This window comes from Carcharhinus amblyrhynchos, chromosome 4, assembly GCF_965287045.1.
Source record: "Carcharhinus amblyrhynchos chromosome 4, sCarAmb.v2.hapA, whole genome shotgun sequence".
Taxonomy (NCBI): Eukaryota; Metazoa; Chordata; class Chondrichthyes; order Carcharhiniformes; family Carcharhinidae; genus Carcharhinus; species Carcharhinus amblyrhynchos.
Genome location: NC_137327.1, coordinates 50430950 through 50449370, shown reverse-complemented (window position 1 = coordinate 50449370; position 18421 = coordinate 50430950). Strand labels below are relative to the sequence as shown.

General features: G+C 42.3%; 1 protein-coding gene across 1 annotated transcript; it reads right to left on the bottom strand.

Annotated features, from left to right (window-relative positions):
- Positions 1-13219: 13219 nt before the first annotated feature.
- Positions 13220-17785, bottom strand: LOC145342579 (uncharacterized). The gene is made up of 3 exons (XM_080188132.1): positions 17652-17785; positions 15849-16072; positions 13220-13655 (listed from the first exon to the last, which is right to left on the bottom strand). Exons 1-3 carry the CDS (start codon positions 17667-17669, stop codon positions 13547-13549), a joined length of 351 nt encoding a protein of 116 aa, XP_080044258.1. The 5' UTR covers positions 17670-17785; the 3' UTR covers positions 13220-13546.
- Positions 17786-18421: the final 636 nt, after the last annotated feature.

The window sequence follows — 18421 nt, the reverse complement described above, 5'->3', positions numbered from 1 at the left end:
GGGCCTATCGGGAGCGAGGCTGCACATCCCCAGAGGCTGCAGTTGGACACAGTAAGAAGTCTCACAACAGCAGGTTAAAATCCAACAGGTTTATCTGTAGCAAACACTACAAAACAGTTGGAATCAGGGCATTGTTAGAAATGGACCAGAATAGCTGTGCTTATAAACTCTCCATTGTAAATAGCTCATCTCAATCAATAAATCCTTTAGTTTGTGACTTGCCACATCAAATCACCTTGAGTTACTACAGCTCTGTTCTGCCAAGCTAACAATGTTTCTGCTGCTTCAGCCATGTTCATTGAATGGGTGACTGCCACATACCCAAGACCTCCTGTATTGTGAATTGGCAACTGAGACACAAGCCCTTGGTGTCCATGCCTTTGCTACAAGGACACTGGCAAGCTAGATATGAAGATGGCAAACATAGACATTGACAACTGGGAAACAGTCACACACAGCCATGACCTCTGGACACTGAGGGCCCTACTTTATCATTTTGATTCTAAATGCTGGGCGGACTTGAAACTGGTAGTGTTTCAGATCCGTTCTCATGCGCCCTCATACGCACTCTGCCTGCAAAAATATTAATGATTCAAAGTCATGTTGCACAAGCCTATGGGCGGGGCTTACTGTGCCTGAAATCCTGCAGCTCTGATTGGCGCCTCCAACTGCACATGCACAGAAAAACAATTATAGAATGCTGCTTCCGTGTCACATCACTCCTGGACCGGAAAATGCCTCCCCCTGGCCCCCACAGACATTGCCCCACCCCCACAACATTACTGACTGCCTTATTCCCCCCCCCACCCCCTTCCTCCACCCAGACTGATCACAGGCCCCTCCCATCCTTCCCTCCCACCAATCTCAAGCAGAGGGCTAGCGGATGCTCGGCACTTACCTCCTCACTAACTGGAGCGCCCAAATTGGATTTTTGTGGAGCATGTCTGTTTCGCGCCGATTCTGGATAGGCGAAAGCGGTGATAAAGGGGGAAGTGCCGGTAAGGTTGGATGTGCAACCCACTAAGTCAATTTAAATGCATGTAACTGCATTTAAATGGCCGTTGTGCCCATTTGGCGAGGTCCCGATCGCAGCCATTTTGAGGCTTTGGTAAAGGGGAAACCGGCATGTAGGTGAGCACGGATCATACTACTCACCTCACACTCGACTAAAACTTTGCTAAGTTTTCGCATCTGAAAATGGGTGCAACACAGTGGTAAAATCGAGCCTGACTGTCCGGAAGGCGTAAACGGAATAGAAAACTTAGCTTCTTAAAAGAGGGCCCAGATAAAACAGAGACCAGTGAATCGTGTACCCTCTCTGTCCATTTTCATCCTCTGCAGCAGGGACTGCTGTGTCAGACTGGGTTCTGAAGTACAAACCATTGTCTCGCTCTATACCTTGAAACATAATTTCCTCTAATGATTTTTAAAACTACACACAAAGAATTAGGGTATTAAGAAGGACCAGGCCTAGTGCTGTCATGAAAAAGCCTGAATTTGATTTGCTATGAGTTGCCTGTTTCGTTCCCAACAATTGAACTAGTGTTTGGTTCTGCCACATGATGGTGTTAAAATAGACAAAGTTTCTGTTCTGTTTCCAAGCCAGGTATTTATAGCTACACATAAACCAATGGAAACTATTTACCAAAGACTCTGGTATCTGTTTGCAAGTTCAGTGGTGTCCAAAAGTGATCAATAGGGGGCAGGAGTATTCAATCTTTAGAAAGCTAACCGATTCTCCAGCATTGGTAATGTGATTGGCTACAATCTGAATGCTTTCGATTGGTTCCTTTCCTGAGGAAAGTGACTCATTCTCCTATTGCCAGAATCTCATTTGGACCATTCTTCATGACTGAATCTTTTTAATAGCTTCAGCTAGGAAGTTCAAACCTGAAGAATAATGCAATGTTTAAAGCTCAACAGACATCCAGCAAACCTATCTTTGAACATAAAAGTCCTTGCTACCTCCCTGCTTTGTTGAAGCTATCTCAGGTGGCACAGTGGTTAGCACTGTTGCCTCACAGCATCAAGGACCTGGGTTCAATTCCTGGCTAGGGTCACTGTCTGTGTGGAGTCTGCACATTCTCCCTGTATTTGTGTGGGTTTCCTCTGGGTGCCCTGGTTTCTTCTCACAATCCGAAAGACATGCTGGTTAGGTGCATTGGCCATGCTAAATTCTCCCTCAGTGTACCCGAATAGGTGCCAAAGTGTGGTGACAAGGGGATTTTCACAGTAACTTCATTGCAGTGTTGATGTAAGCCTACTTGTGACACTAATAGAAAAAACATAGAAACAGAACATTACAGCACAGTACAGGCCCTTCAGCCCTCAATGTTGTGCCGAGCTATGTCCAATCCCAAGATCAAGCTATCCCCTCCCTATAATTCTGGAGTGCTCCATGTGCCTATCCAATAACCGCTTGAAAGTTCCTAAAGTGTCCAACTCCATTATCACAGCAGGCAGTCTATTCCACACCCCAACCACTCTCTGGGTGAAGAATCTATCTCGGACATCCCTCCGATATCTCCCACCATGAACCTTATAGTTATGCCCCCCTAGTAACAGCTCCATCCACCCGAGGAAATACTCTCTGCACGTCCACTCTATCAATCCCCCTCATCATCTTATAAACCTCTACTAAGTCGCCTCTCATCCTCCTCTGCTCCAAAGGGAAAAGCCCCAGCTCCCTCAACCTTTCCTCATAAGACCAACACTCCAAACCAGGCAGCATCCTGGTAAATCTCCTCTGTACTCTCTCCAATGTTTCCACATCCTTCTTATAGCGAGGTGACCAGAACTGAACACAATATTCCAAATGTGGTCTCACCAAGATCCTGTATAGTTGAGCATAACCCCACGGCTCTTAAACTCAAACCCCCTGTTAATAAACGCTAACACACTATAAGCCTTCTTCACGGCTCTATCCACTTGAGTGGCAACCTTCAGAGATCTGTGGATATAAACCCCAAGATCTCTCTGTTCCTCCACATTCCTTAGAACTCTGCTGTTGACCCTGTAATCTGCACTCAAGTTTGTCCTACCAAAATGAATCACCTCACACTTATCAGGGTTAAACTCCATCTGCCACTTTTTGGCCCAGCTCTGCATCCTATCAATGTCTCTTTGCAGCCTACAAGAGCCCTCCACTTCATCCACTACTCCACCAATCTTGGTGTCATCAGCAAATTACTAACCCACCCTTCAGCCCCCTCTTCCAAGTCATTGATAAAAATCATAAATAGCAGAGGACCCAGCACTGACCCTTGTAGTACACCACTGGTAACTGGCCTCCAGTCTGAAAATGTTCCCTCCACCACCACCTCTGTCTTCTATGATACAGCCAGTTACTTATCCACTTGGCTAAATTTCCTTCTATCCCACACCTCCTCATCTTCCTCACGAGCCTACCATGGGGAACCTTATCAAGTGCCTTACTAAAATAAGTAAACTTTGGGAACTCAGGACACAGGTTAATTGTGAGGCATTTAATTTCTGCTCCAGTTATGCTCATTAATTTAAACATGCAACATTCTGGTTTTAATGATTTAGATTCACACCAGATAGTGCGCATAGCCGCTGAACCATAACAGAATATGGAAGGTAGGTTTCTCCACCTTGAAGTTCTAATAGCATTTTTTTCACCTTCTAGCAGCACCAATGTCTCATGGAATGAGATAAGCAGGAAAGGGACTTGAACCTTGGCCTTTCACCTTTCCACATTGTATCTTATAATTAAGCAATGCTGAGTACCTCAATGGGATCACCTGATGAGGGAGCAGCACTCTGAAAGCTCTTGATTCCAAATAAACCTGTTAGACACTAACCTGGGGTTGTGAGATTTCTTACTGTCCCACCCCAGTCCAACGCCAGGATCTCACTGATGGCTCATTTCTTCAGCTCGCCTAGAGGGAAATTATTACTTTCTGCTCAGTACCTCAACAGGCCTGAAATAAGAGCTTAGAGGAGAAATTACAGATCATCAACACTGTTGATGCTGCAGATGCAAGTTGGCCACACTCTGCAATCTGCTGCAAATCTTTTTAAAGGAACCTCTTTGCCACAGTCTTGTTAATTCAATAGAGCATCTTCATTTGCGAATCTGCCAAGGAAATAATGCATTGCATATTGGAAGAAGCTGAGATGAAAGAACGTCTACAAGGAAACGTATTTCCTTTTTGCTGCTGTGCACTGCCAAACTCTGTTACATCAATCTGAATGAGGGGAGAAGAAGAAAACCTCACAGAAATTTTTGGTAATCCCCATATCTGTAATAATCTTCACTTATAGTTCAAAACTCAGATTGAGGCGATGTGTTTAATCTGTTATAAGTAGCTCATTGAACAGCAAAATAATGTTGACAATAACTTGCACTCTTTAGGAAAGAATGGATGCACTGAGTATTTACTGGAATGGATTAGAAGCTTCAGCTGAGAATATTGTATTGCTCTCAACACTGAGAATGTTAAGGGAAAATTTAATATAGATGTTCAAAATGATGAAGGATTTTGATAAAGAAGAGAAGCCTGTTTCCACCGATAGAATCAAGAGGCTTTGGGAAAGTTACTAATGCAATGAGTTGTGATTATCTGGAGTACCTCCCAGAACAAGTGGTGGAAGCAGATTTGATGGTGACTTCCAGAAGGGAATCGAATAAATGCTTGAAAACAAATACTTTTGCTGAGTCATGGGAGTATTTGGATACCCCTTTCAAAGACCACAAGAAATGTCTTGAAAAATCTCGAACTGGGGCATCGTTTCTGAATGAGGGGCTGCCCATTTAAGATGGAGACGAAGAGGAATTTCTTCTCTCAGAGTGTCATTAATCCTAGGGATTCTCTACCCCAGAGAGTAATGTAGGCTGGATCGTTGAATATGTTCAAACCTGAGATAGGTTCAACAATCTAAGGGGAATTGAGAGTTAAGAGGGGCAGACAGGAAGATCAAGTTGAGGCTAAGATCACCTATGATCTTATTGTATGGCAGAAACAGTTTCAAGGGATCGAATGGCCTACTCCAGATTCTATTTCTTAAGTTCTTATCCTAATGGGATTTTGATCATTCAGAAAAATAGCATGATTAATTTATTTCACTCCACTCTTTTGAAGATCACATCTTCAGTTTAGTTTCTTTCTCTGTACACTTGTCTGCACAAGACACTTTGTTTCCCACCACATTACAGAACATTTTTATTTGATGCATATTGTTGAGATCGATTCTGTTATCATGCCCAATGTATACTACAACAAAGATAAATTTGGAACATTTCTAAACATGTAGAAGTAGATATGGATGTCATGGTGGCACAGTGGTTAGCACTGCTGCCTCACTGCATCAGGGACCCAGGTTCATTTCCTGGCTTGGATCACTGTCTGTGAGCAGTCTGCACGTTCTTTCCGTGTCTGCATGGGTTTCCTCCGGATGCTCCAATTTCCTCCCACAGTCTGAAAGACATGCTGATTAAATGCATTGGCCACGCTAAATTCTCCCTTAGTGTACCTGAAAAGACGCTGGAGTGTGGTGACTAGGGGATTTTCACAGTGACTTCATTGCTGTGTTAATGTCAGCCTACCTGTGACACTAATAAATAAACTCTAAAACTTTAAACTTGCTGCAAATGTAAACAGGGGAACCCTTCTTTATCCATTGGTACACTGTAGGATCCACTTAACCCATGGGGACAGACAGATAAGACGTCAGTTTAAATCTCATCTAAAGGATTGACTGCCAGCAATCCAACACGCCCAGTATTCTCGTACAATGTAGTGCCATTTAATACATTAGCTATTAGCTACAACTAGCTAACTGTATGATCAGTAAATAAAAATGCGTAATACACACTGTTGGGCATGAGATCACTGTATTCAAGTTCACACAAGATGCGTATGTGTACTTGGTGTGCTCCTTGGTAAACTGGTAAGGTGAGAATCGTGAATGATTTTCATCATTGAGGGAGTGCTTACTCTCTTGGTTACTAAATAGTGATATGTGTTACTTCTGCAAAATCCATTCCACTGATCCTGTTGGAGCTTCTGTGCTGCAAACTAGTATTCCCTCTTCACTACTTGCTTTTCTGTTTTTTTATACGAGATCACATGGGAACCTGAGCAATGGGAGGAAATACAAATTGCAATTGCAATAAGGAAATTTTAAATAGGTGAATAATTATTGTTTGATGCACATACGTAATATTGGTTTTATTAATTTTTTGGTGGCATATTTAAGGCTTAAATATTCCCTTGGCTTGAGTTGCTTCACAATGACTTGCATTTATCAAATGCTAATGTGTGTCTGCTTACAATAAACAGAAAGAAAGAAAGACTTGTATTTACAGTAGTAAAGGACTGGGTACCAAGCCAAAAGGGAGAGGACAAAAGAAATGGGCTTTGAGGGGTTTTTTTTTTGAAAGAGGACAGATCAATAGGGAGATGGATGGATTTGGGGAGGGCTGTTCCAAGACAGGCCTGAGGTAACTAAAACCTGTCAGGCGCCAAGGTGGTTAGCACCGCTGCCTCACAGCTCCAAGGATCCAGGTTCAATTCCAGCCTCAGGTGACTGTGTGAAGTTTGTACATTTTCCCCATGTCTGCGTGGGTTTTCTCCAGATGCTCCAGTTTCCCCCCACAGTCCAAAGATGTGCAGGTTAGGTAGATTGGCCATGCCAAATTTCCCCCTAGTGCCAGAGATTCGCAGGGTAAATATGTGGGTCTGAGTGGGATTGTTGCCAGTGCAGGTTTGGTGGGACGAATGGCCTCCTTCTGTACTGTAGAGATTCTATAATTCTGTTTTTTGATTCTGTCACCAGTAGTGGAGAAAATGTGTTGGAGGCAGGAGGAGATTCAGATGCAAGCTTCATGGGGTCAATTCTCCCTAAAAAATTCTATGTGTTAAATTTGCATAAAAACTAGAGTAAATCACGCTGTTTTTTCTTCCAGCGGATGTTTCAAAGAAACAAAGAACAACACAGCACGGGAAACAGGCCCTTCGGCCCAACGAGCCCGCGCCGCTGTCCCATTGTCTCAGTGACCTATTCATGATTTTAGTCTACGCCAAATGTGCGAGGATCAGGGAGGTCCAATATAGGGACAATTTGTTACCCAATCAATCAGCCTAAAAGCGCATCTTTGGGATGTGGGAGGAAACCGGAGCACCCGGAGGAAACCCACGCAACCACGGGGAGAACGCGCAAACTCCCACAGACACAGGCCCAAATGAAATTTCAAAATGAATCTCTCACACTCTGAGCACTACAGAGTGCATTAGCGTGAATCATGCTAAAAATCAGGGGACAGGGCCTATTCCTGTTGGAGGGGCCGGCAGCAGAGCACTGAGTGGGCCACTGCGCATGTGCCAATCTTCAGTACCGAGATCGGCATGTGCGCGGTAACCCTGCACTGCTGGCCAGGCCCGCGATCCCTGCATCGCTCACCATCTGACTCTGCCACTGCCAGACCACAGGCCCCTTGAACATGTCCGGGCCAGCCTTGAGTACTTACCACTCCACGCCCCCATCCCCCGCCGGCCTGCATGATCTCTCCTCACCTTCTCCCCCCCCCAACCCCCACAGCCCCAATCTCCCCAATTTCCCCGACTCTCTGCCCCCCTGCCTTGACTAACTCCCAACACCCTGATGCCCAGCACCAATTGCAAGCCTCCTTCCCTCTGCAGCACAGCAGGCTGGGAGAATTGCCTCCTGCCAAAATCACTGAGGGCTAAATCTGCCATGAGTGTAATCAGGCAGCATTTTAGAACATCATTGGTAAAACATTCCTTAAAATTGATCTTGTCTCTTTAACATAGTAAAATGTCCCAATACACTTTACAGGTGTGTTATTAAAAAAATATTTTGCACCAAGTCACATAAGGAGATATTAGGACAGATAGTCAGCAGCTTAGACAAAGAGGCAGGTTGTAAGAAGTGTCCATCTACATTTAGGAAAGAGAGATCGAGAGATGGAGCAATTTAAGGAGGTAATTCCAGAGTTTCAGTCAAGGCAGCTGAAAAGATGGCCGCCAATAGTAGAGCAATTAAAACAGGTGTAAAGAGCCAAGATTGAAGCAGTGCCAAGATCCCATAGGTTTGTATGGCTGGAGGGGGGTACAGGGATAGTCTCCTGTCAACTGGTAGGCTTTGCCTTTGGATCCTGCTGAGGATGATGAAAGGATGTCTGAAAAACTTCATTGGATACAGGAGCAGCATTCAAGTCCTGAGAGTTCAATTGTTGAGAAAAGACGTGTTTGTGTAGAAAGCAAAAGCAAGGTTCTTGGAGGTGGTTTTCATAATGCAGGCAATGGAAGAGTTCTATTTGAGTCAGAAAGACCAAAGGGGAATCAAGTGAAGTATGATAACCTGATTAGACTTATGAGAGGGATCAAACAGATCATGAAAGTTCCAGAAATAAAAGCAGAAAATGCTGGAAGTACTCAGCAAGTCAGATAGTGTCTGTGGAGAGATCAGAACGTAACCTGGAATGTTAACTCTTGTTTCTCTCTCCTCATATGCTGCCAGACCTGCTGAAAACTTCTGACATTTTCTGTTGTTGTTTCAGATCCCAGCTCCCTCACAGTGTCAGAGATCTGAGTTCAATCCCGGCCTTGGGTGACTATCTGTGTGGAGTTTACACATTCTCTGCATGCCTGCGTGAGCTTCCTCCACAATCCAAAGATATGCAGGTTAGGTGGATTGGCCATGCTAAATGTGCTAAATTTGGGACAGGGTGGTGGGGAGGGCCGGTGTGCCGGGGTAAGCTGCACGTCTGGAGAGTGGATGCAGAGATGGCTTCTTTGTGCATTGTAGGCGTTCTTTGGTCATCTGCAATATTTTGTTTCTGCATGGAAATCCCAATTGGATCCTTTGCTTTGGCACCTGCTGTGGAGGTAATCCTTCTTAGTGCAGAGAGGACAAGAGGAGATTTAATAAAGGTGTTTCAAATCATGAACTTTATTTTAAATGAGCAAATAAGGAGAAACTGTTTTTAATGGCAGAAGGGCCAAAAAGCAAAGGGGAAAGATTAACGGTGAATGATTCAGAAAACAGAGCCAACAGGAGGAAAAATCTCAATCACACAACAAGCTGTTGTGATGGGATCATAAATCTGAAGGATGGTGGAAACCATTTCAGTCATAACGTTCAAAAAGAAATTGGACAAATACTCAAAGGGAAATATGGAGAAAGGGGAGAGGGTTAAATTAGATACTCTACTAAAGCTCCAGCACAGGTACAATGAGTCATTCTGCTATTCTCCTTAGTTGAAGGGTCAGCTACGAGGGTCGTGAGTTTAAAATGCGGAGTGGGAGGTTTAGGGGGGATTTGAGGAAAAGCTTTTTTACCCAAAGGGTGGTGACAGTCTGGGATGCACTGCCTGGGAGGGTGGAGGAGGCAGGATGCCTCACATCCTTTAAAAAGTGCCTAGATGAATATTTGGCATGCCATAACATTCAAGGCTGGGGGCCATGTGCTAACAAGTGTGATTAGATGGACAGATCAGGGCCTTTCATTTGTCGGTGCAGACGCGATGGGCTGAAGGGCCTCTCCTGCACTGTAGGATTCTATCATTCTGTGATTGCTTGCTGCCTTCACTTTTGATCACTGCCCAGTGATTGCTGAAGTGTGCTTCTGGCATTAATAGGTGAGAACAGGTTGAGGCTCAGACCTAATGGTCTGTGAGTTGCCAGAGTCATCAGCTGTCCCTCAATTCAAGGATGACGTCTACTCAGCGTCACAAGTTTCTGCTGCTAGTCTTCATGTGGGTGAACAGGCCAATCCTTGATCCACATGGGGCGTGATGTCCCAAGAAGTCCCTTGGGACCCAGAGTATAGGGTTTGCTTCCTATTTCTCCTCTGTGCCCACTCTGCCTCATCATTGAGATGTTGTGACTCATAGCTTGATGTTGCTTGATGGACAAGCTGTTGTCATTTTGAAAGATTGGTAGCCAGCTCCTCTCAGTCACTAGTCATAGAATCATAGAATCCCTACAGTGCAGAAGGAGGCCACTTGGCCCATTGAGCCTGCACTGACCACAATCCCCCCCAGACCCTATCCCCACATAGTTAATGTCAATGCTGATGTGCTCCCTGGAGAAGTGTTTGAAGTGTTTTCTTTGTCCTCCCTGGAATGCTGATCATTTAATAGCTGAGAAAACAGGCCTGGCAGGGGCAATGCTTTTTGACCATGCGGGCACAATGTCCAGTCCATCGAAATTGTTCCACCAGTACTCACTGTCCACACTCATAAATAGAATCAGAAGCTGCCTGTAATATCATCCCTCAACTTAAATTATTCTCCAGAATAGCAGTAAGAAAAAGAATAAATAATGGTTATAACTGTGAATTCAAATTCATTTCTAGAAACTTGACCATACAATCCAGGTTGACATTCCAGTACTTAAGTGTATCATGCTGTCTTAAGTGATTATATTTGTATTTGAGCGCATTAGAAACAAGGTATAGCTTTAAGTAATTTTGTACTTCTGTGTAAGAAATGGTTAAAACTTTAGTTATCTTCATGTTAAGCAAAGGTGCCTGCATACCTGAGGATTTTGGTTTCACTTTAAACTGTGCCTGGATTGCAATCAAAAGTTTATGATGTGAAATGACTGGGCAGTTGCTTAGAAACCGGGACCCACACTAAAAAGCACAAGCACCTGTGGTTCAGTTGCAATCAGATACTTGAGAAGCTCTCACAGAAACTGCCACCGGAGAGGCAGGACAATGGAGTAAGGGGCAGAAAGCAAGTCCCAAAAGCAAAAAGAACAAATAGTTCTAGAAACCAAGGAATGAAAGAGAAATCCGAAGAAGACTGAAGTCAAAGGGACAAAGAACTGGAATCTGAACAAAGTACTGTTCACTGAAGTTAAAGAAAGGGACACAGTGGTGCTCCCAGTTAAAGATAGAGCTAAAAGGTGCAGGCCTGGTGAAGTCGGCTAGCGAGAAGTCAGAGAGCTGAAATAATCCTAAGATAAGTGACACCTTATTGCCAGTCCAGCACAGCGGTTCTATTTTTGTGTCTGGGTACCTGAAAGATTTAATGGAAGCTTGAATACACATAGCAATCCAAGGCAGAGTGATATTGAAAACAGGGATTGAAATCCTGCAAGTGAGTCCTTGGTGAAGGCATCCAAGAGATAGCGTTATCTGGGAGAAGATTCTAAGGCATGTTTTTAAAGAGTGGAGTTTGGAAACACTTGCACGGAAGTCAGAGATCCAGTGAGATAAGTTAGTTCATAGTGTGACAAACATCTGTGGGGATTTGATGAGAAATCCACAGAGATTGTATCGGGTGGAGTTTGCCACTTGGTTTCAGACTGTGATGGGTCTCACCACTGTTGGTTTATAGGAGCTGTGTATGTACTGAGAACCTTATGGTATAAGATATATTTTGCAACTTATGTTGTCCTTAATCTGTGTACATCTGTGAAAATGTAGGAATATTGTATTATAGTACATTTCTTCAACTTTAATGAATTTTTTTTGTTCAAACTTAAGTCCCATGACTGTTCATCTATATTGCTACACAAAAAAAAGTCACGGTCTATTGAGCCAAGGTTCCATCTGTGACTCAACTGTCCACTAGTAACATTAGCAGTTTGGTATGGCTCCTGCTCCAAGATCACAAGAAACTAATAAATGAAGCCCAGTCCATCACTCAAACCAGCCTCCTATCCATTGACACTGTCTACACTTCCTGCTGCCTTGGTAAAGCAGACAGCATAATTAAAAACCCCACGCATCCCGGGCATACTCTCTTCCATCCTCATCCCTCAGGAAAAAGATGCAAAAGTCTTAGATCACTTACCAACCAACTCAAGAGCAGCTTCTTTCCTGTTGCCATCAGACTTTTGAATGGACCTATCTCACATTAAGTCAATCTTTCTCTACACCCTAGCTATGACCACAATATTACATTCTGCACACTCTCCTTTCCTTCCCTATGTAAGGTATGCTTTGTCTGTATAGCACACAAGAAACAATACTCTTCACTGTATACTGATACATGTGACATTAATAACTCAAATCGGTGATTACTTTGGGTAGAAAGTCTTTGGAGATATTTAGAGGACTGCACAGTGGCACAGTGGTTAGCCTCACAGCACCAGCGACCAGGGTTCGATTGCCGACTTGAGTGACTGTCTTTGTGGAGTTTGCAGTCTCCCCCAGCCTGCATGGGTTTCCTCCAGGTGCTCCGGTTTCCTCCCACAGTCCAAAGATGTGGGGGTTAGGTGCATTGGCCATGGTAAATTGTCCCTTAGTGTCAGGGTGAATGCATGAGGTTATGGGGATGGAGACTTAGTGGGACTGTGATGGGTGCAGACTCAATGGGCTGAATGGCCTCCTTCTGCACTGCAAGGATTCTGTGATTCTGTGACTGAAAAGGCACATTATGAAGAAAGAATGTCTTGAATTGGGTGTGCTCCAAAACACTTGGCTGGGGAAAGATTCCTTCCCATAAAAATTAATAAATTAACTAAAGTTAGAGTTAAACCGATAGTACCCCACATCAGTGAGAAATCATATCATCAGCCAACTTATTGGAGCTAAAAATCTTTTAATGAGCAGATTGTGAGGAGTCATCAAAACACCCCCAGCTTCTTATGCATGTAATTGACAACATGGTTGCTTAAAATACGTTTTTTTACCCCATTGTAAAAATGTCTCTATGTAAGGTACAAATATATATAACATTTCAGCCACTTTGAGCACAGCCCTTTATTATTATTTTCACAGCTATTAGACATGCTCTGTTACAACACTAAAATTACATATCAATTGTTATTAAAGTGTGGAAGGTCAGTTTATGGTGCTGTTAAATTATGTGTAATCTTCAGCCATCACTCTCCTAAAAATTTACAAATATCGGTCATGCAATTAAGAAGAAGCAAGCACATTGGGTAAAAATTCTAATTAAAGACTAATGAAGCAGGAAAGGCAGTTATAATTAAAGAAAGGTGTTTCAGAGTGGAAATGCTGTATATTTCCATCAAGGAGATTAAGATTCCAGATGGATGGCAGACTCATTTCATTCTTAGCACTGAAGCGTTCAATATAATTACTGTCAGGTAGAAATTGCAGCATGATTATTAAGGCTGGAGTTATACACTGTTTTTAAATTGCTACAAAAATGTTTTAAGTGCAGTGAAAAGTGTCAGTGCGACTAAACGAGACTACTAAAGCCCCAAGATCTGAACCCTCCTGAGTTTGCAAAGAGCACAATATAACTCCAGTCTGATATTTAACTCATTTAATTCCAATAAAAATGTCGCTTTCAGTACCTGAGGCGCAGGTCACAGAGTCAACCCAGAAGTCTCAAGAACTGTCTTCGATAAGGTTTTAAATTGCGCTACCTACAATGAAAATTCACGGCACGTCAACACAGAAACACACCAGAAAATCCGTCAGCTCTAAGGCTCATCTGTTGCATCCTCCAAGAAAGCCAACTACTCATCTTGATATGGTTGCTGGGCAATGATAGCGAGCATGAAGAGCACAGTACAACTCCCAGTGGTTCCTCCCTACATGAGGGTCTGACTGGAGAGTTGTCTACCTCCATGTTTCATCCAACCAGTTTGATGTTGCGGCGTTTTCTGAAACAGGAGACGTATCGTTTGTCCTTACTTCGGACAGAATGGCTTGGGGCAGCTTGTGAACTCTCAATGGAAGATCTGGAAGATACAAACACGCCAGAAAATCTGTCACACGCTGCTTCCTCAGGAAGATTGTTGAACATATATTTCTCACATTTCATTATATTGTGAATGATTTTAAGATAGGATTGGTTTGTGAAGGAGCTTTCTGTCCTGAAGTCCACTTTTTTTAAACACCTATCACTTTCAAGAGGACTCTCCTCCATCTAAAGTTCCCAATAATAACTATGAAAGCAAGCATTCATTGCCAGTTTTAACATCAAGCTGAAGGAGTCACATGTGCTGTGGATAAAGGGGAGCCAGTGGAGGTATTGCACTTAGATTTCCAGAAGGCATTTGATAAAGTGTCACATCAAAGGTTATTAAGTAAAACAAAAGCTCACGGTGTAGGGGCTAACATATTGGGATCAATGGCAGGATATGACGAGTAGTATGCCACAGAGATCAGTGCAGGAGCTTCAAGTTCTAACAATTTATAGAAATGACTTGGGTGTAGGGATTGAAGGTGTGGTTTCTAAATTTGCTGACAACACAAATATAGGTAGGAAAGTAAATTGTGAAGAGGACATATGGAAGCAACATAAGGGCAGAGATAGGTTCAGTATTTCAGCAAAAATCTGGCAAATGAAGTATAATGTAGGCAAATGTGAAATTGTAAGTTTTGGCAGGAAGAATAAAAAAACTTATTATCTAAATTGTGAGAGATTGTAGAACTGTGAGGTGCATAGGAATCTGGGTGTCCTGGTGCATGAATCACAAAAGGCTAATATACAAATAGAGCAAGTAATTAGGAAAACAATAGAATGTTATTATTTATTGTGAGAGGAATTGATTACAGAACTAGAGGGTTATACCTCAGTTATACAGGACATTAATGAGTCCATATCTGGAGGATTGAGTACAGTACCAGTCACCTTATTTAAGAAAAGATGTAAATGTGGTCTAAGCAGTTCAGAGAAGGTTTACTGGACTAATACCAGGGACAGGTAGGTGATGTTGAGGTAGTTCCGAGGGTACTGGCTACTAGTACCTCACCCAATCAATTATTATAGATGTAGGAGCTTTGCCGGTGAGAATTGCAAACCTTTTTAATGAAGGGGTTGGGGTGGAGGAAGCACCTTTGGAACTTGAATCCAAGATACTCTGATCTCCTGACAGTGCTCAGGAATGGAAATTCTATTTAAGCTTTCAATGGAGATACTGAGGCCAACTGCAGCAGTTAGGAACCAATACCTAATCAGCATAGGTGAGATATTAAAACTGCGATCATCCTGCTCATTGAACCATAGGAGAACTAGCCATACCACACGTATTGGAATTTAATTCAAAATATACCCCCATGCCTTAAAGGAAATACAACCTTTTTAGCTAATGTCTAAAGTTTTATTACTGCCTGGAGTGCCTAGGCTGGGATTTCTGATTGTTAATTTAACATTGATAGTAGGAGTTACTGTCAATGTTGAAATAACTAAGTGCACACTAGTGCACCCTGGAACAGCTCCATTACGATTAGAGGGACATGATTTCAAACCAGTTTCAGATCAATTCCACAACCTCTTCACTGTAATGAACAATGTCATGGACTGGCGCTGACTGAGTATTTCAGTCCATGATTTTCCAGTATCCAGGTGGGTATTACCTTCTGCAATATTGTACCTCCTCTGTAAATACAGGTTTTTAATATATCTCAGTTCCAAGTGCACCAATGCCTCATATAAACTTCTCATCCTTGTGAATAAATCCCTCCATGGTGCTCTCCCTGCCTGTAACATCCTCCAGCCTGCCAGCCCAACCAGAACTCTGCCTTCTTGCAATTTAGGTCTCTTACATATCCCCAATTTCCTTTGCTCCATCATTGGTGTCCATTCTTTTGGCTGTCTGGACCCTAAGCTCTGTAATTATTTCCCTAAACCTCTCCAACTCATCATCTCCATCACCTTCTTTAAAACTTACCTCTTAAACCAAGCTTTCATCCACCTTTCTTGATATCTCCTCTGTCACTTATTCTGAAACACCTTAAGGTGTGTTAAAGGCACTTTTTAAATGCAAGGTTCAGCTAACTGCCAATATGCTATTGGATTTAGTGTCATTGACTCACTGTGGTATTACCTATGTTTGTATTTTACCAAGAGCTTAACTCATCCAACTTCCTGTCTATTCTCTACTGTATGTTAGTGATCTTTCACTGCCTCTAAGGTAGATAGCAATTACCTGGTAGTATTGGAGATCTGTACCTCTCTCCCATCCCGAGCCCTCAATTGGCGTAGGCAACGAATCACTTGACTGATGTGGCGCATCGTTATTTCTGGCCCTTTATAAGGCAGTGGTTGACGTGGGCATGTGATGTATGGGGGGTAGGAGAAGATGGAGAGGCAGTTGTTCCTTCCTATTCCCAGCAGCTGGAGAGCTCTGCTGTTGTTGCAGCATGAAGCATACTGTAAAGCAAACACATTAATACTCACATCAATGTTACTGAGAGATTTTCAATGTTAGGTCAAGCCAGATAATAATTGTGAGGTTTTAATGCTATTGGCAAAGACATATATACATCAATATCATACACACTTGAATTAAAATGTGCAAAAAGTTCTAAGCTATGGAGCACCATTTATGCTTGTAGATTAAGAGTAGCAAAGTTGGTCATTTGTATCTCTCACTTAGTTGAGTTGCCAAGCTGAGCTGCACAAGCTGAGAAAAGGCAAAACATACTCATGAAGGATGAGTGAAAATTGGAAAGTGAATCCTGTCCAATTATTGCCAAGCTTGCGCTTTTCTGGCACAGTTTTGGGAAGACCAACTCTTGAAATCAAGAGACACTTGGCCTAGCAGAAGATGATTAAAAATTAAAACCTAACTTAGGTTGCATGTAGAAGGAACAGAAATTAAATCTTACCATGTTGATGGCAGAATGACAAGAATTAATATAACTCTAAAACAGACCATTTGCCCTCTTCAATTCTGATAAATATTACCTTATCTTCTGATGGTGACAAATGGTGCACATGTCAATGAACAAAATCATAGGGAATAGCAGAGAATCATAAGATCTTAGAGTACAGAACAAGGCCATTTGGCCCATTGTGTCTGTGGTGGCTCTTTACTCTCATACGACCCTGCAAAATTTTTACTTTCAAGTATCCAACCAATTTTCTTTTGAAGATTATTAATGAAGTTAATTCTGGCACCCTTTCAAGCCATGTATCCCTGTTTATTTTTTGTTTAAATGGGAAAGTGAATGACCAGCTATAGAAAATCACCTTTATAGATTTCCCTTAAAAATAGGATTAATTTCTTGGAAGTTATCAAGAGACTAGCTCACCCAACTTGCTATTTTCTGACCTGCATTAGAAAAAACAAGCTTAGTTCTGTTAAAATTAGATGTTTTAAGTAATTGAAAAATATGACAAAGCAAAATTCAGATAGTGCCCCCTCATCGCCTCAACCAATAAACACCATGAGCAGCGGTCAGGAAGACCCTCTATTCAATGCACAGACAATGTTGTGTTAGTTCACTGGTACTGGATAGTCATAGGTATACCACAATAGGGTATAATGTGTCTGCCTTTAGGGAGGGGTGAATGAGGCATTGACCCCTGTGAGAAACAGCACTTGTGGACATCTGGTGAGGACAGGCACAGGCTTCGCTGTGATGTCCTCCTCACTGCTACCATATTGAATAGCCTGCCAATATTCACCATCTCAACCCAAATAAATGGCCAAGGGACTAGCAATCAATACCTACAGAGGATGAAGCAAAGGGAGAAAAATTGTCAGAGAAAGAGAAGTTATAATGAACACCAGAGCCTTGTTAACTGGATAACATCATGTTTGCAATGAACATTTTAAATTGCACCTAATTAGATAAGATATTTATGGCAGCTCAGCTGGAAAATTATTACCAAGATTCTCTGACAATAAATTAAGCAGATTGTTGACTAAAGTATGAGTCATAAATAGAAAATCAAAGATAGACTGACATTTAACTATTGTCTCCCTAAATAAGTTTCTACTTACTTGAATAAATGTGGCCATCTTTCCCTCGATTTGTGTGCAGTAGTCAGCTCTCAGATGAGGTACCACAAGCTATCGTAGCTGTTATCCTAATCCTGTATTATGCTGCAACCACTGAGGAGTTGCTTGAAGAATGTTGCAAACCTCTCCTTTTATGTGACGATTGATGATCACAGAGGAACAGGGCGACCAATCAAGTTGACATTAGCTCACCCCATCTGCTATTGTGCACCTACTAAAACAGTGATCTCATTGCTCTCATATTTCTAAGTCTCAGGAATTCAAAAGCTGAACAAAGATACCATTTCAGAACACGGGGAGGTGTACTAAATAAACAAATCAATTATTTAACTATATCATTACTAACAGAGTAAATTTAGATGCTGAGACATTCAGTACACACATATAAGCAAATGAATAAAAAATGACATTACATTTAAAGTTTGACGTCTGCAGTTGAAACAACTTAACATTAGAAACTCTCCTTATCTGTTCCTCTTGTGAACCCTTTGAACCAAGGTCTATTTTAGTAAAGCATGTGCACTACAATGGATATCTTTTGTTATGCCTATGGTATCGTTTATAATAGCGCTTGCTGGTACATCTTAATTCAGGTGGGGAGTTACTTGTAATGAAACCAAAATTACCATTGAAAACTGTGAGCAATCATTCCCAAGATGTTACTTTGAAACTTTGGGGGTAGTTGTCAACTTGTGACCTGAAAGCAATACTGGAGTTATAGGTCATTAAGCTTTTATATCGAAAGAGCCTGA